Below are 24134 nucleotides of genomic sequence, written 5' to 3' on the forward strand. Positions count from 1 at the left end.
TAAGGGGCAGCACCGGGATAAGGGGCAGCACCGGGACAAGGGGCAGCACCGGGACAAGGGGCAGCACCGGGATAAGGGGCAGTACCGGGATAAGCGGCAGGTCCTGGCTGAGGGACTCCGGCAGGTCCTGGCTGAGGGACTCCGGCAGGTCCTGGCTGAGGGACTCCGGCAGGTCCTGGCTGAGGGACTCCGGCAGGTCCTGGCTGAGGGACTCCGGCAGGTCCTGGCTGAGGGACTCCGGCAGGTCCTGGCTGAGGGACTCCGGCAGGTCCTGGCTGAGGGACTCAGGCAGGTCCTGGTTTATGGACTCCGGCAGGTCCGGGCTGAGGGACTCCGGCAGGTCCTGGCTGGACGGCTCTGGCAGGTCCTGGCTGGACGGCTCTGGCAGGTCCTGGCTGGACGGCTCTGGCAGGTCCTGGCTGGACGGCTCTGGCAGGTCCTGGCTGGACGGCTCTGGCAGGTCCTGGCTGGACGGCTCTGGCAGGTCATAGCAGGACGGCTCTGGCTGGTCATGGCAGGACGGCTCTGGCTGGTCATGGCAGGACGGCTCTGGCTGGTCATGGCAGGACGGCTCTGGCTGGTCATGGCAGGACGGCTCTGGCTGGTCATGGCAGGACGGCTCTGGCTGGTCATGGCAGGACGGCTCTGGCTGGTCATGGCAGGACGGCTCTGGCTGGTCATGGCAGGACGGCTCTGGCTGGTCATGGCAGGACGGCTCTGGCGCTAGGCAGACGGCAGACTCTGGCCGGCTGAGACGCACTATAGGCCTGGTGCGTGGTACCGGAACTGGAGGTACCGGGCTGAGGGCACGCACCTCAGGGCGAGTGCGGGGAACAGGAACTGGGCACACTGGACTCTCGTGGCGCACTCTAGGCCTGGTGCGTGGTACCGGAACTGGAGGTACCGGGCTGGAGACACGCACCATAGGGAGAGTGCGTGGAAGAGGAACAGGGCTCTGGAGATGCACTGGAAGCCTGGTGCGTGGTGTAGGCACTGGTGGTACTGAGCTGGGGTGGGAAGGTGGCGCCGGATATACCGGACCGTGAAGGAGGACACGTGCTCTTGAGCACCGAGCCTCCCCAACATTACCAGGTTGAATGGTCCCCGTAGCCCTGCCAGTGCGGCGAGGTGGAATAGCCCGCACTGGGCTATGCAGGCGAACCGGGGACACCACCTGTAAGGCTGGTGCCATGTACGCCGGCCCGAGGAGACGTACTGGAGACCAGATACGTTGGGCCGGCTTCATGGCACTCGGCTCGATGCCCAACCTAGCCCTCCCAGTGCGGCAAGGTGGAATAGCCCGCACTGGGCTAAGCACGCGTACTGGGGACACCGTGCGCTTTACCGCATAACACGGTGTCTGACCAGTACGACGCCCTCTTACTCCACGGCAAGCCCGGGGAGTTGGCTCAGGTATCCAACCCGGCTTCGCCACACTCCCCTTTAGCCCCCCCCCCAAGAAATTTTGGGGTGAGCCTCTCGGGCTTCCGGCCTCTCCTATGTGCTGCCTCCTCATACCAGCGCTCCTGGGCTGTGGCTGCCTTCCTCTCCTCCCGAGAGCGGCGATTCTCTCCAACCCTTCCCCAGGGTCCCTTTCCGTCCATGATCTCCCAAGACCATTCCTCCTGTGTCCAGTGCCTTAGTTCCTTTTCTCTCTCCTCAATCCGCTTGGTCCTGTTATGGTGGGTGTTTCTGTAAAGGCAGTCATTGTTGTTCTCCCCCTTAGACGAGAAGGAGCATGGATAGGACCAAGATGCGGATTGAGGGAAATAAGCCATCTTTTAATGAAAACTGCAAACAAGACACTACAAAACAACAAACGTGACTAACCTTCAACCGTCCATGTGTGGACACAGGAACAAACACCCACAAAACCCCAGTGAAACCCTGGCTACCTTAGTATGACTCTCAATTAGAGACAAACGATACACACCTGTCTCTAATTGAGAATCATACCAGGCCGAACACAAAAACCAACCTAGAAATACAAAACATAGACTACCCACCCAAAACACACGCCCTGACCAAAAACACATACAAAAACAACATAAAACAGGTCAGGACCGTTACAATAACGTTACTGCTCACAATTGACTACAACCACACAGACAAACGTTGAATAAAATCAATCACCATGCTTACCTTGACCAAAATTCTCGAGGTACTGTCTTCTCCGCTAACGCACCAGCGTTCTTTCTGGAAGATTTTTCTCTCGTGCTGTTTGAATCGTTCCTCTTTACTCGTCATGAATTAACTTTATTGGTTCACAGTCCCCCTACATGATTCAAACTAGTACTGTAGATCTGATTTTGCTACATGTTGCATTGATTGCAAGCAATGAAATCGCATTGAGAGGAGAAACAAAACATGTTTGAGTAAATCACACGTTTTCATAAATCTGACAGCCCACCATGTCCCGTTTTTTCAGTGTAGTGACCGGGTGTATTGACACAGTGTAATTAATAACATCACCATGCTCAAAGGGATATTCAATGTCAGCTTTTTTTTACCCATCTACCAATAGGTGCACTTCTTGCGAGGCATTGAAAAACCTCCCTGGTCTTTGTGGTTATATCTGGGTTTGAAATTGACTGCTCGACTGAGTGACCTTACAGATAATTGTATATGTGGGGTACAGAGATGAGGTCGTCACTCAAAAATCAGGTTAAATACTATTATTACGCACACACAGTGAGTCCATGTCACTTATAATGTGACTTGTTAAGCACATTTTTACTCCTGAACTTGTTTAGGCTTGCCCTAAAAAAGGGGTTGAATATAATATTGAGTGAAGACATTTCAGATTTAAAATTTTAATTAATTTGTAATAATTTCTAAAACATAATTTCACTTTGACATTGTGGGGTATTGTGTGTAGGCCAGTGACACAATCTCAATTTAATCCATTTCAAATTCATGCTGTAACACAACAAAAAGTTGTATGGTACATCTTCATCTTTACTGTGGCAAATATTTGGTTGCAGTTGATCGTCTTATGTTGGTTCTAGTTAAGTTGTAATGCTGTATGTCTAATACGTTGTCGAGCTGTATGTGTACAATTATTTGTCTTGTAGAATCATCATGGTGAAGTACACAGTGAACGTGACTACTGGAGAAATGCTGCTTGCCGGCACACTGAACAGTGTCTACGTTAAACTGGTCGGCACAAAGGGAGAGAGTGAACGCATGTACATCCCTAAAACCGCCAGCCAAGGATCTGTAAGTTTAAATATTTTGTATTATACCACAATCCATCGGGGTGTTGCGAATGCCAAATGAAAGCTCGATTCTGGGATTCGAAAAATAACAAAACAAACAGGCTCAACTTAGTCAGCGTTAGAGAACTTTGTTCGTTTGCTGGGATCATTCTAACATGTCATCTATCTCTCTGTAGGTGATTGAGCACGATGTGTCCTGTCCCTCCTCCCTGGGCCATCTGGAGTTTGTGGTGCTGGACACAGAGCCGTATGCCCTGCTCGCCTACATCAACGATGTCTGGTTCTGCTCTAAAGTAGTGGTGACCACACCAGAAGGAGACAAGGCAAACTTCCCCTGTTACCGCTGGATCTCAGGCTATGAGCGTCTGGTGTTCAGAGAGGGCACTGGTCAGTATGTTGGTATACAGTATAGATCATTGTTAAGGTTTAGTTTTGGGTAGAACTGCTGTGCCTATGACACAGCTATAGGTCAGCTAGCTGAATGTCATTTGAAGTTAAAAATCTAATTACGTTTGTCACGTGCCGAATACAACAGGTGTAGACCTTACTGTGAAATGCTTACTTACAAGTCCTTAACCAACAAAGCAGAGTTTTTTTTTAAAGTAAATATTTGCTAAATAAACTATAGTAACACAATAAAATAGCAATAACAAGGCTATATACAGTGTCTTCCAAAAGTATTCATCCCCTTTGGCGTTTTTCCTGTTTTGTTGCATTACAACCTGTAATTTAAATTGGTTTTTATTTGGATTTCATGCAATGGACACACACAAAATAGTCCAAATTGGTGAAGTGAAATGAAAAAGCTGACGTTTCAAAACATTCTAAAAAATAAAAAAAGGGAAAGTGGTGCGATGAAGCCCCTAAATAAGATCTGGTGCACCCAATTACATTCAGAAGTCACATAATTAGTTAGATTGCACACAGGAGGACTTTATTTAAGTGTCACATGATCTCAGTATAGATACACCTGTTCTGAGAGGGCCCAGAGTCTGCAACACCACTAAGCAAGGGGTACCACCAAGCAAGTGGTACCACCAAGCAAGCGGCACTATGAAGACCAAAGAGCTCTCCAAACAACAAGTCAGGGACAAAGTTGTGGAGAAGTACAGATCAGGGTTCTGTTATAATTTTTTTTATCAGAAATGTCAAACATCCCACGGAGCACCATTTAAATCCATTAATAAAAAATGGAAAGAATATGGCACCACAACAAACCTGCCAAGAGAGGGCCACGCACCAAAACTAGCAGACCAAGCAAGGAGGGCATTAATCAAAGAGACCAAACATAACCCTGAAGGAGCTGCAAAGCTCCACAGCAGAGATTGCGGTATCTGTCCAATGGACCACTTTAAGCAGTACACTCCACAGAGCTGGGCTTTACAGAAAAGTGGCCAGAAAAAAAGCCATTGCTTAAAGAAAAAAATAAGCGAACACGTTTGGTGTTCGCCAAAAGCATGTGGGAGACTCCCCAAACATATGGAAGGTACTGTGGTCAGATGAGACTAAAATTGAGCTTTTTGGCCATCAAGGAAAATGCTATGTCTAGCGCAAACCCAGCACCTCTCATCACTCCGAGAACACCATCTCCACAGTGAAGCATGGTGGGGGCAGCATCGTGCTGTGGGGATGTTTTTCATCGGCAGGGACTGGGAAACTGGTCAGAATTTAAGGAATGATGGATGGCGCTAAATACAGGGAAATTCTTGAGGGAAACCGGTTTCAGTCTTCCAGAGTTTTGAGACTGGGACGGCGGTTCACCTTCCAGCAGGACAATGACCCTAAGCATACTGCGAAAACAACACCCGAGTGGCTTAAGAGGAAACATTTAAATGTCTTGGAATGGCCTAGTCAAAGCCCAGACCTCAATCTGTGGTATGACTTAAAGATTGCTGTACACCAGCAGAACCCATCCAACTTGAAGGCGCTGGAGCAGTTTGCCTTGAAGAATGGGCAAAAATCCCAATGGCTAGATGTGCCAAGCTTATAGAGACATACCCCAAGAGACTTGCAGCTAATTGCTGCAAAAGGTGGCTCTGCAAAGTATTGACTTTGGGGGGGGTGAATAGTTCTGCACGCTCAAGTTTTCAGTTTTTTTGTCTTATTTCTTGTTTTTCACAATAAAAAATATTTTGCATCTTCAAAGTGGTAGGCATGTTGTGTAAATCAAATGATACCAACACCCCAGAAATCGATTTTAATTCCAGGTTGTAAGGTAACAAAATAGGAAAAATGCCAAGGTGGGTGAATACTTTCGAAAGCCACTGTACAAAGGGTACCGGTACCGAGTCAATGTGCAGGGCTACAGGTTAGTCGAGGTAATTGAAGTACTACAGTTGAAGTCGGAAGTTTACATACACATTAGCCAATTACATTTAAACTCAGTTTTTCCACAATTCCTGACATTTAATCCTAGTAAAAATTCCCTGTCTTAGGTCAGTTAGGATCACCACTTTATTTTAAGAATGTGAAATGTCAGAATAATAGTAGAGAGAATTATTTATTTCAGCTTTGTATATCTTTCAACACATTCCCAGTGGGTCAGAAGTTTACATACACTCAATTAGTATTTGGTAGCATTGCCTTTAAATTGTTTACCTTGGGTCAAATGTTTCGGGTAGCCTTCCAACAATAAATTGAGTGAATTTTGGCCCATTCCTTCTGACAGAGCTGGTGTAACCGAGTCAGTATCAACCAATATCTTGACTTGTTGTCTGTCCTTAAGCCATTTTGCCACAACTTTGGAAGTATGCTTGGGTCATTGTCCATTTGGAAGACCCATTTGCGACCAAGCTTTAACTTCCTGACTGATGTCTTGAGATTTTGCTTCAATATATCCACATAATTTTCCTCCCTCGTGATGCCATCTATTTTGTGAAGTGCACCAGTCCCTCCTGCAGCAAGGCACCCCCACAACATGATGGTGCCACCCCCGTGCTTCACGGTTTGGATGGTGTTCTTCGGCTTGTAAGCCTCACCCTTTTTCCTCCAAACATAACGATAGTCATTATCGCCAAACAGTTCTATTTTTGTTTCATCAGACCAGAGGACATTTCTCCAAAAAGTACTATCTTTGTCCCCATGTGCAGTTGCAAACCGTAGTCTGGCTTTTCTTATGGCGGTTTTGGAGCAGTGGCTTCTTCCTTGCTGAGCGGCCTTTCAAGTTATGTCGATATAGGACTCGTTTTACTGTGGATATAGATACTTTTGTACCTGTTTCCCCCAGCATCTTCACAAGGTCATTTGCTGTTGTTCTGGGATTGATTTGCACTTTCGCACCAAAGTACATTCATCTCTAGGAGACAGAAAGCGTCTCCTTCCTGAGCAGTATGATGGCTGCATGGTCCCATGGTGTTTATACTTGCGTACTATAGTTTGTACAGATGAATGTGGTACCTTCAGGCGTTTGGAAATTGCCCCCAAGGATGAACCAGACTTGTGGAGGTCTACATTTTTTTCTGAGGTCTTGGCTGATTTCTTTTGATTATCCCATGATGTCAAGCAAAGAGGCACTGAGTGTGAAGGTAGGCCTTGAAATACATCCACAGGTACACCTCCAATTGACTCAAATGATGTCAATTAGCCTATCAGAAGCTTCTAAAGCCATGGCATAATTTTCTGGAATTTTCCAGGCTGTTTAAAGGCACAGTCAGCTTAGTGTATGTAAACTTCTGACCCACTGGAATTGCCATACAGTGAATTTTAAATGAAATAATCTGTCTGTAAACAGTTGTTGGCTAAATGACTTGTGTCATGCACAAAGTAGATGTCGTAACCGACTTGCCAAAACTATAGTTTGTTAGCAAAAAATTTGTGGAGTGGTTGAAAAACGAGTTTTAATGACTCCAACCTAAGTGTATGTAAACTTCTGACTTCAACTGTATGTACATGAAGGGTAGGTGTAAAGTGCATAGATAATGACCAGAGAATATCAGCAGCGTATGTGAATGTATTAATATGAATAAGTAGGGGATCATTGCAAATAGTCTGGGTAGTCATAGTTTATTTTGAAGTGTGTATGAAAGGGTCCATATTTATGGAATAATGGTCGATATACACTACCATTCAAAAGCTTGGGGTCACTCAGAAATGTCCTTGTTTTTGAAAGAAAAGAAAAACAATTGTCCATTGAAATAACATCAAATTGATCAGAAATACAGCGTAGACATTATTAATGTTGTAAATGACTATTGTAGCTGGAAACGGCTGATTTTTAATGAAGTATCTACATAGGCGTACAGAGGCCCATTATCAGCAACCATCACTGCTGTGTTCCAATGGCACGTTGCGTTAGCTAATCCAAGTTTATAATTTTAAAAGGCTAATTGATCATTAGAAAACCCTTTTTCAATTATGTTAGCACAGCTGAAAACTGTAATTCTGATTAAAGAAGCAATAAAACTGGCCTTCTTTAGACTAGTTGAAAATCTGGAGCATCAGCATTTGTGGGTTCGATTACAGGCTCAAAATGCCCAGAAACAAAGACTTTCTACCTAAACATGAAAGCTATTCCATGCGAGAAATTGCCAAGAAACTGAAGATCTCGTACAACGCTGTGAACTACTCCCTTCACAGAACAGCGCACACTGGCTCTAACCAAAATAGAAAGGATGGGAGGCCCCGGTGCACAACTGAGCAAGAGGACAAGTGCATTAGTGTCTAGTTTGAGAAACTGACGCCTCACAAGTCCTCAACTGGCAGCTTCATTAAACAGTACCCGCCAGTACCCGCCAGTTGAAACACCAGTCTCAACGTCAACAGTGAAGAGGCGACTCCGTGATGCTGGTCTTCTAGGCAGAGTTGTAAAGAAAAGCCATATCTCCGACTGGCCAATAAAAATAAAATATTAAGATGGGCAAAAGAACACAGACAATGGACAGAGGAAGATTGGAAAAAAGTGTTATGGACAGAAAAATCTAAGTTTGAGGTGTTCGGAACACAAAGAGGAACATTTGTGAGATGCAGATAAATTGCTGGAGGAGTGCTTGACGCCATCTGTCAAGCATCATGGAGAAAATCTGATTGTCTAGGGGTGCTTTGGTGGTGGTAAAGTGGGAGATTTGTACAGTGTAAAAGGCATCTTTAGGAAGGAAGGCTATCACTCCATTTTGCAACGCCATGCCATAGCCTGTGGACAGTGCTTAATTGGATCCAATTTCCTCCTACAACAGGACAATGACCCAAAGCAAAGCTCCAAACTATGCAATAACTATTTAGGGAAGAAGCAGTCAGCTGGTATTCTGTCTATAATGGAGTGGCCAGCACAGTCACCGGACCTCACCCTATTGAGCTGTTGTGGGAGCAGCTTAACCGTATGGTACCTAAGAAGTGCCCATCTAGCCAATCCAACTTGTGGGAGGTGCTTCAGGAAGCGTGGGGTGAAATCTCTTCAGATAACCTCAACAAATTGACTAGAATGCCAAAGGTCTGCAAGGCTGTAATTGCTGCAAATGGAGGGTTCTTTGTCACAAAGCCAAGTTTGAAGGACTATTATTATTTCAATTAAAAATCATTAATTATAACCTTGTCAACGTCTTGACTATATTTCCTATTCATTTTGCAACTAATTCCATGTATGTTTTCATGGAAAACAAGGACATTTCTAAGTGACCCCAAACTTTTGAACAGTAGTGTATACAGGGGATTTCTTAAGATGTTGGCCAATCCATAAAAACATAAAAATAATCAACATTTCTGGTCTTTTGTATATAAGGTAAGCTAATATTCAACGAGACCTGCCCAGAGGCCATAGAGGAGAGAAAGAAGGAGCTGCAGAGTCGCCATGAGGTGTACCGGTGAGCTTTGTGGAAACATTACTAGTTTGTAAAGATACACTAACAACTTTAAACATCCAAATAAAAACATAGCTCTTACACACAGATAAATTGATGTGCGATCGTAATAAAAGTGCCAGGTGGCCTAGCGGATCCCTGAGCTGACTAGTTGAAAAATCTGTTGATATGCCCTTGAGCAAGGCACTTAACCCTAATTGCTCTGGATAAGTGTGTCTGCTTAACGACATCATTTTTATATAAGCCCCTCCCTTTTTGCATGTTTTAGGCCTGGGTTCAAATACTATTGGAAATCTTTCAAATAATTTGAGCATTTAGTTTAGCCTGCATGGAGGAGTAGGTGGGCGGGGTTTACACTTAAAATAATTAACCCGGGTCTGGTATGGTAGTGTGTAATAGTGAATGACAGGCTGTGTATCACGTCTTGATTTACCGTGTCTATTCCCTTCAGCTGGAGTAAATATGCAGAGGGTCTACCCCAAATAATGAAAGTTGCCAGTGCTTCTGATCTCCCTGCTGAGGTCCGCTTCTCTTTCACCAAGGACTTGGAGTTCAGCTTCACATTAGCCAAAGCGTAAGTTAAAGCACTGGTTCTCAACCTTCTTTTGCTTACTGTACTCCAATCCCAGTTAGCTCTTTGTGGAGTACACCTGAAGTACCCCCTTTGTGTGAATTTCACCTTTAGGCCTATTTTCTTATGGGTCTTCCCAAGTACAGGCCAAGAACCCCCAGGGGTACATGGACCCCAGGTTGAGAACCATGAGGCAACACCAGGAAATGTATTCGATCTGTCATAATAAATGTTCGCATGTCCCCAACCTACCTGTGAAAGTGTTGGTCCCATGTTTCATGAGCTGAAATAAAAGATTCCAGAAATGTTCCATATGCCCAAAAAAGCTTATTTCTCTCAGATTTTGTGCAGAAATTTGTTTACATCCCTGTTAGTGAGCATTTCTCTTTTTCCAAGATAATCCATCCACCTGATAGTTGTGGCATATCAAGAAGCTGATTAAACAGCATGATCATCACACAGGTGCACCTTGTGCTGGGGACAATAAAAGGCCACTCTAAAATGTGCAGTTTTGTCACAAAACACAATGCCACAGATGTCTGAAGTTTTGAGGGAGCGTGCAATTGGCATGCTGACTGCAAGAATGTCCACCAGAGCTGTTGCCAGAGAATTTAATGTTAATTTCTCTACCATAAGCCGCCTCCAACGTCATTTTAGTTGGGGTTATGGTATGTGCAGGCATAAGCTTCGAACAACAAACACAATTGCATTTTATCGATGCCAATTTGAATGCAGTGACGAGAGCCTGAGTCCCATTGTCATGCCATTTATCCGCCGCCATCACCTCATTTTTCAGCATGATAATGCATAGCCCCATGTCGCAAGGATTTGTACACAATTCCAGGAATCTGAAAATGTCCCAGTTCCTCCATGGCCTGCATACTCACCAGACATGTCACCCACTGAACATATTTGGGATGCTCTGGATCGACATGTACGCCAACGTGTTCCAGTTCTCGCAAATATCCAATAATAGGGAGACCTATTCTTCTCTTTTGAACTATTAGTTTAATAAACACCTTTGAAACTGAGCTAATCCTAGTCTGTCCATGTCTGATCTGTGTAAACGTTTTGACCCAACCCCCTGGTCTGCCACACCCCGCACCCTGACTCGGTACCAGTAACCCCGGTATATAGCCTCGTTATTATGTTACTTATTTTTTACTTTAGTTTATTTGGTAAATATTTACTTAACTCTTCTTGAAATGCACTGCTGGTTAAGGGTTTGTAAGAATATCACGGTAAGGTCTACACTTATTGTATTCGGCGCATGTGACAAATAAAGTTTGATATGTTGTGTACGTATATGGTATGTTTATTTCTTATATAAATATAATACATTAATATATTCCATATAGCAGACACTTTAAGCCAAAGCAACTTAAAGTGCGTGCATGCATTTTTCATATTGGTGGCCCCAGCAGTAATCAAACCCACTAACATTGTAGCCATGATCTACCAACTGGCCACACAGGACTATAGGAACACATTTAACCCAAAGAGCAGACATTTATCAAATTGCGATTGACACATATTCAATATATGTGGCCTGTGCATGAATCAACCACCCAAGGGGGAGGATGAAGAGTAAGGGACCCAACACAGACACCTGGGGGACACTCTGGTTGTGTTAAAACCATTGTCTAACCAAATGCACCATCCAACGAAGTCTTTTGCATGTTGAAGTTAATTTCCTTCTCTGTCCCGGCAGATTGGTGGAGTTGAATCTAGCAGGACTGTCCACCAACAAGGAGCAATGGAAGAGCCTAGATGAACTCAGTCACGTCTTCAATAGCCGCAAGACTGATGTTTATGGTAAGGTCTGGTCAGTAGTGTCTGTCTTGAATAAGTCATGGATTCAAATGGTTTACTGGAACCATTAGCATCTCATTATTATTTGATACTTTTGTTATCTATTAGACTATGTCGAAAAGAACTGGAAGGAGGATGAGTTTTTTGGGTACCAGCTTCTGAACGGCATCAACCCCATGATGATCCATCGCTGCTCCAAGCTTCCAGAGAACTTCCCCGTCACAGAAGACATGGTGAAGGCTTCCCTTTTTGGAAAAAGCCTTGAAGCGGAAATTCAGGTCTGTCGAAATAGTCTGTCTGTTGTCACTCATCGTTCTGTTATTGCTCTATTGGTTTCCTCCTGAGTAAGTTGTGTGTATTCTTTGGTATGGTGTTGACGTCTTCCTAACTCATTCATGTCCTAACCTAAACAGAAAGGCAACGTCTTTCTGGTTGACTACAAGCGTCTACATGGAGTGACTGCAAACGTGATCAACGGGAAACAGCACTTCTTGGCTGCTCCTCTCTGCTTGCTCTACATGACTCCAGAAGATAAGCTCATGCCCATCGCAATCCAGGTACATCTTACATTAGAGAAAAATGTAGAGTTCTGAACTCCACATTGAAGAAGCTCAACAGAACATTTGCCAATGGGGATGCTCTTGAACCAAAAGGGGTCCCCTAAATGGACAGAAATATTGCCCAGAAATGACCTAACAGAATTTGTTTAATATTATATCATATGACCTTATGTACGATACAGACAACTCTCAAAACAAGGTTTTTAGTAAACAATTAAACGTATGTCCATTACCAGTCAAAAGTTTGGACACCTACTTATTGTCTATATTTGTACTATTTTATACATTGTAGAATGACAGAGAAGACATCAAAACTATGACATTACACATATGGAATCATATAGTAACCAAAAAAGTGTCAAAATACAAATCAAAATACTATATATTTTAGATTGTTCAAAATAGCCACCCTTTGCCTTAATGACAGCTTTGCACACACTTGGCATCCTCTCAACCGGCTTCATGAGGAATGCTTTTCCAACTGTCTTGAAGGAGTTCCCACACATGCGGAGCACTTGTTGGCTGCTTTTTGGTTTGGGATGAGGTCCAACTCATCCCAAACCATCTCAATTGGTTGAGGTCGGGTGATTGTGGAGCCCAGGTCATCTGATGCAGCACTCCATCACTCGCCGCCTTGGTCATATAGCCCTTACACAGCCTGGAGGTGTCCCAATAACCGCAAACCAGATGGGATGGCATATCACTGCAGAATGTTGTGGTAGCCATGCTGGTTAAGTGGGCCTTGAATTCTAAATAAATAACTGACAGTGTCACCAGCAAAGCACCCCCACACCTCCTCCATGCTTCACGGTGGGAACCACACATGCGGAGATCATTCGTTCACCTACTCTGCGTCTCATAATGACACGGCGGTGGGAACCAAAAATCAAAAATTGACTCCTCAGACAAAGGACAGATTTCCTTTGTCTGAGGAGACAATGGCTACTTTGAAGAATCTGAAATATATTTTGATTTGTTTCACACTTTTTTGGTTACTACATTGTTGTGGAAATTCTTTCACAGGGACACTCGAAATCAATATTAAATTAATAATTGTTTGTCAGCGAGCTGGAGAGGTTCCAACCAACTCAATGCATCATAGTACACATGTCAATCAGGAGATCTACCTGGGCAGACCCAGCAGTTGTCTTACGTATATACGGCAATACACAGACAAGTTATATTTGCATGATTTAGCATAATTAATTCATCATTACTATTTTGTTTAATTCATGTGACAGACCAATACTGGTTCATAACATGTGACAGACCAATACCTCACGAGGATTCTTTCTCTCTAAGCTGAGACCTTGAAACAGATATCTTTAGTTCGTTCTCAAAACACGGTCTGAGCAAATTGCAGCTGCTGAGAGTGGAGATTTGTACAGTCAGCCAATTGCATGAACACAGAAATTGGTTTATAGAATAGCACATGAATAGAACACAGAAATTAGTTATAAGAAAAGCACAAAAATTAAAATTCCCAATTTAACATGATTCCATATGTGTTATTTTATAGTTTCGATGTCCTCACTACTATTCTACAATGTAGAAAATAGTAAAAACAAAGAAAAACCCTTGAATGAGTAGATGTGTCCAAACTTTTAAATTAATTATAGTAATAATATACACATTCTCAATTAATGAAACAAGCTATGATTTGTGTTTTGTATTTCCTTTCACAGCTGAAGCAGGATCCTGGAAAAGACAATCCCATCTTCCTTCCTACTGACTCTAAGTATGACTGGCTCCTGGCCAAGATCTTTGTGAGGAGCGCTGACTTCGCTGAGCATGAGCTGAACTTTCACTTGCTGAGGACTCACCTGCTGGCTGAGGTGTTTGCCATGTCGACACTGCGCAACCTACCAATGGTGCATCCCATCTACAAGGTACATACTTACTGCTGTGCATGCAGACACTGAGTTTGTTTTCAACTGTTATTAAACAATATCTGTGTGAGTTATTTTCCGATCAACTGAATATGTTTAACATGATAATTCAAGAGAAACCTGAAGAATTTGAAAAAGAAATATGGAAAATGCATGTTTAAAAAAAAAAAATTGATCGTTGCAGTAGGTTGTAGTATACTACAATACATAGCTTCTTTAGTTGTGAATTTCATGTACGATTGTTCCATCTTTCTCCATAGCTCCTGATCTCTCACTTCCGCTACACTCTGCAGATCAACACTCTGGCTAGAAAGGCCCTCATATCAGAGAATGGGGTGATCACAAAGGTACTGCCCATTCCATTCTTATAATGTTCTATAATATGTTAATACTTGTGGAATGTCACAATGCTAGTGGAAACTGATTGTATCAGTTATCACAGGGGTCTCCTACAGGTCGATCGCGAGATACCAGTAGCTCGCAGACCACATGAGTAGCTCGCCAAACAATTCATCAACAAATCTCACGAGACACCATCGAATCAATGCAACATTATCCCACCCCTGGTTCGCCACTATTGCCTTAAAAAGCGAAACCTAAAACAATATCTGCCTATTAATTTCCAGCAATATTGCCACCGTTTGTTTGTGCGATCCATGCGTTTGTCAGTTGTGATAACCGTATTGTAGGTTGTCCGTGCGTTAGCCAGTTGTGATAACGGTATTGTAGGTTGCCAGAAATACTTTCCCATAAACCTTCTTAATTAAATGTTAAATGCAAAGTAGGCTTACCTGGTAGAATTTTAGGACCACTTTAGGTATCCCACAAAATATGTACAAATTATTTTATAAAATGTTGAATTTGATCTTTACTATAGCCCATAGAAATGCATTGATAAATCATAATGAATAAGATTTTTAACCGTCTGTCCTGTATCTAGGATATTTACGAAAGCTCAGAAAATATACAGTACCAGTCAAAAACAATCAAGCGCTTATCATGTTTTAGGGAAGACCCAGATGCAGACAGTGTCGAAGTAACAAAAGTTTATTACTAGAACAGGGGCAGGCAAAACGACAGGTCAATGGCAGGCAGAGCTCAGTAATCCAGGGTGGTGTGACAAGGTACAGAACGGCAGCTCAACCGTCCAACGTTGGGGACACCGTTTGGATGAAATAACACTCTAGGTAAATCTATACGATTATACAATTTTAACATTGGGGTACCTCTCACATTTGACGAATCAGTTAAGCCAAATCGTAATGAGCTGGTTATCGTTATGAGATGTACACTTAGCAACACATACCTCAGTAGAGGGATTGTATCATCGGGCTGAACTCTGTCAGGTTTGCATTGTTGGGACACATTTATGTGAACCTCTCAGCCATAAACATGTAATTAATAGCCTGTATTTTTGTTTGCTTCAACCACGGAGCAGCCCTGGAATCTGTCATTCACATGTTCTGTAATCGATAACCCTGTTAGTTGTTTAAAACACTGATCGCCGTTAGAAAACACTGAATTAGCTGACGCATAAAAAAAGCTAATTTCCTTTAGACAAGGGTGGATCATTTTGTCGGTGAAATCCGGGTCAACAGCATCAATGTAACAGTTTAACTTTATGGCCGTCCCCTCGCGCGAACCAGGGACCCTCTGCACAAATCAACAACAGTCACCCACGAAGCATCGTTACCCATCGCTCCACAAAGGCCGCGGTCCTTGCAGAGCAAGGGGAACCACTACTTCAAGGTCTCAAAGCGAGTGACGTCACCGTTTGAAAGGCTATTAGCGTGCACCACCGCTAACTAGCTAGACATTTCACATCGGTTACAATAGCATAGAGTTGAAAATGTGATAGAAACACATTGAACTTCTGTTTTTTACTCAGTGCACGAAGACAATTTGTTTTATGTGCACTAGGTCATCAAGCCCAGCTTTGATGGAAATCAAGCCAGTTTGAAAGAAACACTCATATCCGTTAAAATGCACGTATTTTTCAAGTGAATATTTGAACATTCGCTTGAAAATCTTTCGACAAGTGGATGGAAACCTAGCTATAGACAGAGTTGCGTTTTGGCTTGGCAGGAATCAATCATTCAGCTTAAGATAAAGATGCTGTTAGATTCCACCGGAGCAGACCGGCAAAATATGTCATGCAAATGCTAATTACACTTGTGTGTTATTTGTTAAAATATTAAATGATGCCGGCCGTTTATAAGAGAATGGTGTTAATGATTAACAAAAATTTGTGAGAAAGGACCAGACTTGAACGTAACACTTAACTAGCTGCCTTGAATGCAGCTCCCTACCAATTCAACAAGCACCAGCAGCTAACCATCGCCAATCAGCCTCAACTACTGTTGGCAACACTAGCTGCCTTGAACATAACTCCTCAAACAAGCTCCATCTGCTACTAACTGCTATTCAGCCTCAGCACCTGCTCCCACTCTCCTTAATCTCCACTGCCACCTTACTTAAATCTGACCAAACAGTCATTCATCATCTCTGTTTTGCGTCGCATGCAAGACACTGAACGTGATAAGCCTCGTTTTATCTTAGTTCTAATTAAGTTAGCGTCCTTACTTTGTTTACTATGGAGTTTGAGCTCACTGCCTCAGATTCCGATGTGTTTTCAGACCAAGTTCTAGACTCTCCATTATCAAGGACACACCACCTTTAACCAGATGGCTGCCGTCCATTGTTTCAGTGCCCTATCACTGTTTCAGGCCTTAAACTGCAATGCCATGGCTGGCCTTTAGGCCTTCTCCCCACCGCCCTGCATGCCGGAGTACACCCCCCCTTCTCCGGTACACCCCCTCTTCTCCGGTTGCATAATCTGCAACAATTTCAATAACTATGGCTGCAGCACTTCGTCATGCAAGCTCGTACACATTCTGTAATGGGACTCTAAAATCCTGCCCTCAATCTCACTCCTTCTACTGATAAATGACTGTTAGCCAACCTCACCACCCCCATCAACTTCACCGCCATTGCTGCGGACTTGGACTTTCCCCCTGACCCCTCCTTTGTCCGATATTTATTTGCTTGATGGCCTGAAATATTTTTCTGGTCTCCTCACTTCTGCTCCAACCTCTGTTCTTCTCTTGACGAGCCAGTCGCCTCCCTCCTGGTCAAGGAGGTGAAGCAGGGATTTCTGATCGGCCCCTTTTTCCTCCCGCTATTCTCCACCTACCACATCAGTCCCCTCGGAATTGAAACCCAAAGGTATTCAGGCAAGAAGCATATCATCGATCTTTCCTATGCTGTCCCTTACGGGGATTTCTACAGTGGTTGTTGGTTTGCTGCTTCATGGCCTGCCAAACTTGCTTCTTTTCCTGCAGCCCCCTCTGCCCCTTTAGCTGCTTCTCTCTGGAGGAACAAATGGTCGAAGGGCCATACTCATCCATTCTGACAACCTTCCATGGTACAACTCATTAACAAGGGCCGTTCTGACTACAGTGGGGCAAAAAAAGTATTTAGTCAGCCACCAATTGTGCAAGTTCTCCCACTTAAAAAGATGAGAGAGGCCTGTAATTTTTATCATAGGTACACTTCAACTATGACAGACAAAATGAGAAAAAAAAAAATCACATTGTAGGATTTTTAATGAATTTATTTGCAAATTATGGTGGAAAATAAGTATTTGGTCACCTACAAACAAGCAAGATTTCTGGCTCTCACAGACCTGTAACTTCTTCTTTAAGAGGCTCCTCTGTCCTCCACTCGTTACCTGTATTAATGGCACCTGTTTGAACTTGTTATCAGTATATAAGACACCTGTCCACAACCTCAAACAGTCACACTCCAAACTCCACTATGGCCAAGACCAAAGAGCTGTCAAAGGACACCAGAAACAAAATTGTAGACCTGCACCAGGCTGGGAAGACTGAATCTGCAATAGGTAAGCAGCTTGGTTTGAAGAAATCAACTGTGGGAGCAATTATTAGGAAATGGAAGACATACAAGACCACTGATAATCTCCCTCGATCTGGGGCTCCACGCAAGATCTCACCCCGTGGGGTCAAAATGATCACAAGAACGGTGAGCAAAAATCCCAGAACCACACGGGGGGACCTAGTGAATGACCTGCAGAGAGCTGGGACCAAAGTAACAAAGCCTACCATCAGTAACACATTACGCCGCCAGGGACTCAAATCCTGCAGTGCAAGACGTGTTCCCCTGCTTAAGCCAGTACATGTCCAGGCCCCTCTGAAGTTTGCTAGAGAGCATTTGGATGATCCAGAAGAAGATTGGGCGAATGTCATATGGTCAGATGAAACCAAAATAGAACTTTTTGGTAAAAACTCAACTCGTCGTGTTTGGAGGACAAAGAATGCTGAGTTGCATCCAAAGAACACCATACCTACTGTGAAGCATGGGGGTGGAAACATCATGCTTTGGGGCTGTTTTTCTGCAAAGGGACCAGGACAACTGATCCGTGTAAAGGAAAGAATGAATGGGGCCATGTATCGTGAGATTTTGAGTGAAAACCTCCTTCCATCAGCAAGGGTATTGAAGATGAAACGTGGCTGGGTCTTTCAGCATGACAATGATCCCAAACACACCGCCCGGGCAATGAAGGAGTGGCTTCGTAAGAAGCATTTCAAGGTCCTGGAGTGGCCTAGTCAGTCTCCAGATCTCAACCCCATAGAGAATCTTTGGAGGGAGTTGAAAGTCCGTGTTGCCCGGCAACAGCCCCAAAACATCATTGCTCAGGAGGAGATCTGCATGGAGGAATGGGCCAAAATACCAGCAACAGTGTGTGAAAACCTTGTGAAGACTTACAGAAAATGTTTGACCTCTGTCATTGCCAACAAAGGGTATTTAACAAAGTATTGAGATAAACTTTTGTTATTGACCAAATACATATTTTCCACCATAATTTGCAAATAAATTCATTAAAAATCCTACAATGTGATTTTCTGGATTTTTTCCCCTCATTTCTCACAACTCATAGTTGAAGTGTACCTATGATGAAAATTACAGGCCTCTCTCATCTTTTTAAGTGGGAGAACTTGCACAATTGGTGGCTGACTAAATACTTTTTTGCCCCACTGTACCTCCCTATCATGAGTTTCTTAAGACGTCTAACCTGGCCATCCGTGACCCATTAGTTCCTTCTCAGAGCTGCACATGTACCCGGTCAATGTAACTCATTCACTGATTCTCTGTCCCGCCTCCAATTTCAGAGTTTCAGGTGTTTGGCCCCATATGGAGAACCCCTACCAACCCCAATCACTCCTTACGCCATGACGACTTTCCCGTGAACATTCTCCTAATCTCCCAACCACTCTATCATATCTGTCGTTGCACCAAGGACACTGTCCTCTTACTGGACAGCCTGGAGATGTTTCCATACCATCTATTACCTGCCTTTGTCACCCCTCTCCATGCAGACATCCTCCATCTGGACATACCTGGCCGGGATCAACTTCTTTCAAGTTGCTTACTGGGTCTTCATGTTCCTGTCACCCGCAAGTCTCCCTTCTCAAGGGCCTCCAACGCACTAGTCCAGCAGCCCATCACCTTAGACATATTGTCTGCCTGCATCCAGACGCTGTGGTCTGGTTACATCTCCATCAGTTTCTTCCACACTAGAATCAAAGTTTCTTTTGGGATTCCTGCAATGTTCAGAGTTTACATAATCTGTTATCTACAACCCTTGTCATCCCGGCGTGTCAGATGTAAACATCCTCAACAAAGACTTCACCATCAAACACAGTAAAACCGATCAGTTTGGCAGAACAACAGTCTATCTGTTCTGGCTGCCGTCTACCATTGAACCACCCCCCTGCTTCCTGCAGCTAAATTTAAAAATGCCTCTCCATCCGATCCACTATTCATCACAGATTCTGGTTCCATTCCCATCTGAGACTAATACTATCCCTGTCCGGCTATCCTGCTGACCAATTCTCCGGACAATCCTTCCGCATTGAAGCCTTTTCCATGGCATCTAAGACAACACCGTACAACTCCTTGGCCGCTGGTCCTCTCAAGCCTATCATTCCTACATCTCTTCTGAAATCAACATCAGGACAGCCCACAACATTCTCATCTCTCAGAACCTGCATTAACTCTGGCACTGTTCGACAGTATGCCTCATTTCACGGACACCATCTACCTCGCGCACCATATCGTACCCAACCAGCCAAAAGAGGAATGGCTCCCCAGCTGAGCCTGGTTCCTCACGGTATCCTTACTTGAAGGGAATTACCACCGTTGTTGGCTGACTCATGGGCATCTTGTACTACCTCCGCTATATCGCCAACCATTCTGCAGCTCACTTCCCCTCCAGGGTCCGACTCCCTTGGCGTTCTCTTATTAGGCTTCTGTGGTGAAGGCAATTCCTATCTACCATACCCTGACTGTCTACCTGAAACTCCAAGCCAAACCTACAGTCAACCTCTCCGGATCCTTCATCTGCAGCCCTTAGCTTCCTCTGGTCCATTCTCATTTCCCTCCTTAATCCTCATTAATTTCCTCAAATATTCTAAACCCATTTTCATGTCTGGTCCTTAAACTTGTGAAGTGGAAGTTTTACGGTGGTTATTAGTATCTTAATGGCTGACACTAGATTAGTACTACTCACACTGTAGATAATGCAGAATTTTTCGAACATGTCAAAAAATTACCGGGATGCTGTAGAGTGCCCGGGAGCCCGTAAAAATCTAAATTCCAGGAAAGTGGGCCGCGATGTAATGTTTGCCTCGGAGTTTACTTTATCTGCAATTTTAGAAATGCTCATCGCGAGTCCCCAGACACACTACAATTTTTGCTCTGTCTGCCCTAAACTAGACCTCCAAAACAAGGTTAACTATCCCTTTAACCCATCTTGAAGAATGCCAGTGTAGGAGGTCCAGGGATGTTGGAGTTCCTGAAGAAAGCGGTGGCCTCATTGACCTACAGCTCCCTCTGTATGCCAGAGGACATCACTGCACGCGGTCTGGAGTCAATCCCCAACTTCCTCTACAGGGATGATGGACTCAGGCTATGGGACATCGTCCACAGGTAATGTTTGTACAGGCCTATAGATTTCCATTGTGCAGATCTGGGCTTTTTTGCACCAAGAAATTCTGTATACCTCATAAGACAGAATGATTTGATTTGTGTATTATAAATTCATGCAACTGCATTTTGCATTGCTCAAATTACTAATCTCTAGTCTTGTGGACACTTAAAGTAACATACTGCTCTGTTATGAACATGTTTGTTTTTAAAATACCTCTTAGCACCCCACACTCCTGCTGAATAGTCCAGAACAGGACACACGCATGTCTGATACAGTTTGGAATACGTAGCATAAACAATATCTTAGAGTTTTTGTTGTTCCTATAACTCCGAGCTCTACTTGCTGAGTCGGCAAAGGCTGAAGTTCCGTATTGAAAGGTAATATGGTCATCAATAAAAAGACCCAAATATTTAGAATTGCTAGCAAACTCAATGTCTTCACAAAAACAACTGAAAACTTCTCTTAGTACCTGGTTTTCTAAAATGCATCTGTGATCTTTTGCCATGTTGTCATCGTGTTTTGGCTAATGCCTGATATTGTGTATAGGTTTGTTCACAAAGTGATTGGTCACTACTACACCTGTGACTCAGACGTCCAGAAGGACTCTGAACTGCAGAACTGGATCAAGGAGATCTTCTTCAATGGGTTCCTGGCCAAAACCAGCACAGGTTACACTTTTCTCATTTAAATGACACAATCTGTATCACAAATGGCAACAGCTCTCTGGTCAAAACTAGTGCACTATATAGGGAAAAGGGTGCAAGTTGACAGACTACACTTAAATTATTTCTGATAATAAACGTTTCCATTCCCTTATGCTTCTCATTCCCAAACTATATTCTGGATCATTTGTCAATTCGGTGTCTGATCATTGTGGCATACTGTCTCTGTGCAGGAATCCCTCAGTCTTTCAGTTCAGTGACAGAGCTGATCAAGTTTCTCACCATGGTGATCTTCACAGTGTCTGTCCAACATGCTGCAGTCAACAATGGACAGGTAATAAACTTTGAAACATGTCAAAAACCTGTGTGCAGTATCCTCCGCTGTTATTCAAAATGTGATTTTAGTTAGTTTCTGTTTAATTATATTGGAAAAGCAGTGGTTTGATCTATTTCACCATTGTCATTCCAGTTTGATTTTGGTGGATGGATGCCCAACTTCCCCATCGCTCTGCAACAACCACCTCCCACCACTAAGGGGCAGTGTACTGAGAGCACAATGCTGAAGACCTTCCCTGACGTCAATACCACCGTCAATGGCATGGCAGCGGTGTACCTTCTGAGCATGCAGTCCACTGACTTTGTGAGTATACGAGAAACTGTATTTAAAAATGTATATATGACATTAAAGCATTTCATGACACTCTCAAATCGAATCGTTTCCTTAGGAGTCCTAATTAGTATATCAGTGGTTCATGAATTTCAAATTTCATCAACTCTTGCCTACTTAGGTCGCTCTTGGAAATGGCTATCAGGATCACTTCAGTGAGAAGACCCCTCTGGAACTGATTCACAAAACTCAAGATGTGCTGAAGAAATACAACTTTGAAATCCAAGGCAGAAATGTCTCTTTGCCCTTGCCATACACATACCTGAATCCCAACAATGTGGAGAACAGTGTGGCCCTGTAAAATGACTCGGGATCCTATTTATTAGGCACCAAATGGAGAAAAAAAACCTCACTGATACAGGGAGACTACCTTGTTTTCTGTTGAAACCTGTTTTAAAACATGTATCTGATCGTGTGCCCTAATCATTATGACCCAGGCACTTTACTCTATTGCGGTTCAGTCCACTTTTTATTTTGAATAGCCACATGCAGCCAAGATGAGAAGTTAAATGTTTCTACTTCTGTGTTGTGAATGGCACTAGCTGATCCTTTTGATCGAAGTCTTTAGTTGGATTCTTCACCCTTGTATATCTGAATGTTTGTGCCTCGGGCCCCTTCCTGTTATTGTCAAAACCTAACCTTGCATGCAAAACAGGAATCACCTGTATTTGCTTCACCTGGGCTCAGTATGTGGCCTGCCATTTTCCAGCTAACCAGCAGGAGGTGTGATGTATGGTTCACATAGAGACAGGTGACCTTAAGGAGAACTTATTTCAGATTCCTGCCTCCTAAAAGGGGAATGTTGAGAGTAAATTACCAAATGGCCAACACTTAGACATCACTTCCCATAGTGCCTTGCTGCTGAGAGGAAACTGCATGTGACGTTCCTGATTTATTAGCAGTGTAGCTTGAACCCACTCAATTGTGTGAGAGCCAAAAGGAAACTACTGTCCATACAGCTAAGATAGAGATTATAACTTTAACTCTGTTTAATGGCTGATCAAGAGCTTTTTGATTTCATGCAATAAAGTCTTAGTTAATCTTCATCCTTGTCTCTTTCATTGTCCATGTGCCCCAAGCAGTTTTGTTCAACTGGTTGACCCTTACATACCCGCCTTATACTGAGTAGCAAACAAGGATATAACTGATACAGGGAGAGATTACCTTGTTTTCTGTTGAAACCTGTTTTAAAACATTGTGGTTACCGCATTGAAATGCACAAGCACTCCACACTCTCACCTAGAGTACATAGCATCTCTTTGCTCCTGAGGTGCTGACTTGCTGCACCCTCGATAACTACTGTGATTATTATTTGACCATGCTGGTCATTTATGAACATTTGAACACCTTGGCCATGTTCTGTTATAATCTCCACCCGGCACAGCCAGAAGAGGACTGGCCACCCCTCATAGCCTGGTTCCTCTCTAGGTTTCTTCCTAGGTTTTTGGCCTTTCTAGGGAGTTTTTCCTAGCCACCGTGCTTCTACACCTGCATTGCTTGCTGTTTGGGGTTTTAGGCTGGGTTTCTGTACAGCACTTTGAGATATCAGCTGATGTACAAAGGGCTATATAAATACATTTGATTTGATTTGGATAAGCAAGATCAGTTCCAGTAAATGTTTCCCTTGAGGCCAGAGGGAGCCAGACAAAAGAGAGGCATTGGGTAAACACCAACTCCGAAAAACATTGGTATTGAATCCAATGCTTAGTATTAGATTGATGTAGTCGAGTGGAAAATAACCTCTAGATGTGACGTCCTGACCAGAGTTCTTATGTGTTTTGCTTGTTTAGTGTTGGTCAGGACGTGAGCTGGGTGGGAATTCTATGTTGTGTGTCTAGTTAGTCTGTTTCTGTGTCCAGCCTAATATGGTTCTCAATCAGAGACAGCTGTCAATCGTTGTCCCTGATTGAGAATCATATATAGGTGGCTTGTTTTGTGTTGGGGATTGTGGGTG

The 24134-nt window shown here is 43.6% G+C and overlaps 1 protein-coding gene across 1 annotated transcript in view; it reads left to right on the top strand.

The window, feature by feature from the left end:
- LOC129855954 (hydroperoxide isomerase ALOXE3-like) overlaps positions 1-23226 on the top strand; it is a 31361-nt gene extending 8135 nt beyond the window's left edge. Inside the window, exons 2-15 of the mRNA XM_055924060.1 lie at positions 3075-3219; positions 3395-3605; positions 8932-9013; positions 9462-9584; positions 11293-11396; positions 11502-11671; positions 11807-11950; positions 13639-13842; positions 14103-14189; positions 20681-20850; positions 21398-21519; positions 21747-21847; positions 21983-22153; positions 22302-23226. Of these exons, the coding sequence (XP_055780035.1) occupies positions 3082-3219; positions 3395-3605; positions 8932-9013; positions 9462-9584; positions 11293-11396; positions 11502-11671; positions 11807-11950; positions 13639-13842; positions 14103-14189; positions 20681-20850; positions 21398-21519; positions 21747-21847; positions 21983-22153; positions 22302-22481 (2007 nt within the window). The 5' untranslated portion in view covers positions 3075-3081 and the 3' untranslated portion in view covers positions 22482-23226. The remainder of the gene's footprint in view (positions 1-3074; positions 3220-3394; positions 3606-8931; positions 9014-9461; positions 9585-11292; positions 11397-11501; positions 11672-11806; positions 11951-13638; positions 13843-14102; positions 14190-20680; positions 20851-21397; positions 21520-21746; positions 21848-21982; positions 22154-22301) is intronic.
- The last annotated feature ends 908 nt before the right edge of the window (positions 23227-24134 follow it).

Source organism: Salvelinus fontinalis, chromosome 5 (genome assembly GCF_029448725.1).
Source record: "Salvelinus fontinalis isolate EN_2023a chromosome 5, ASM2944872v1, whole genome shotgun sequence".
NCBI lineage: Eukaryota > Metazoa > Chordata > Actinopteri > Salmoniformes > Salmonidae > Salvelinus > Salvelinus fontinalis.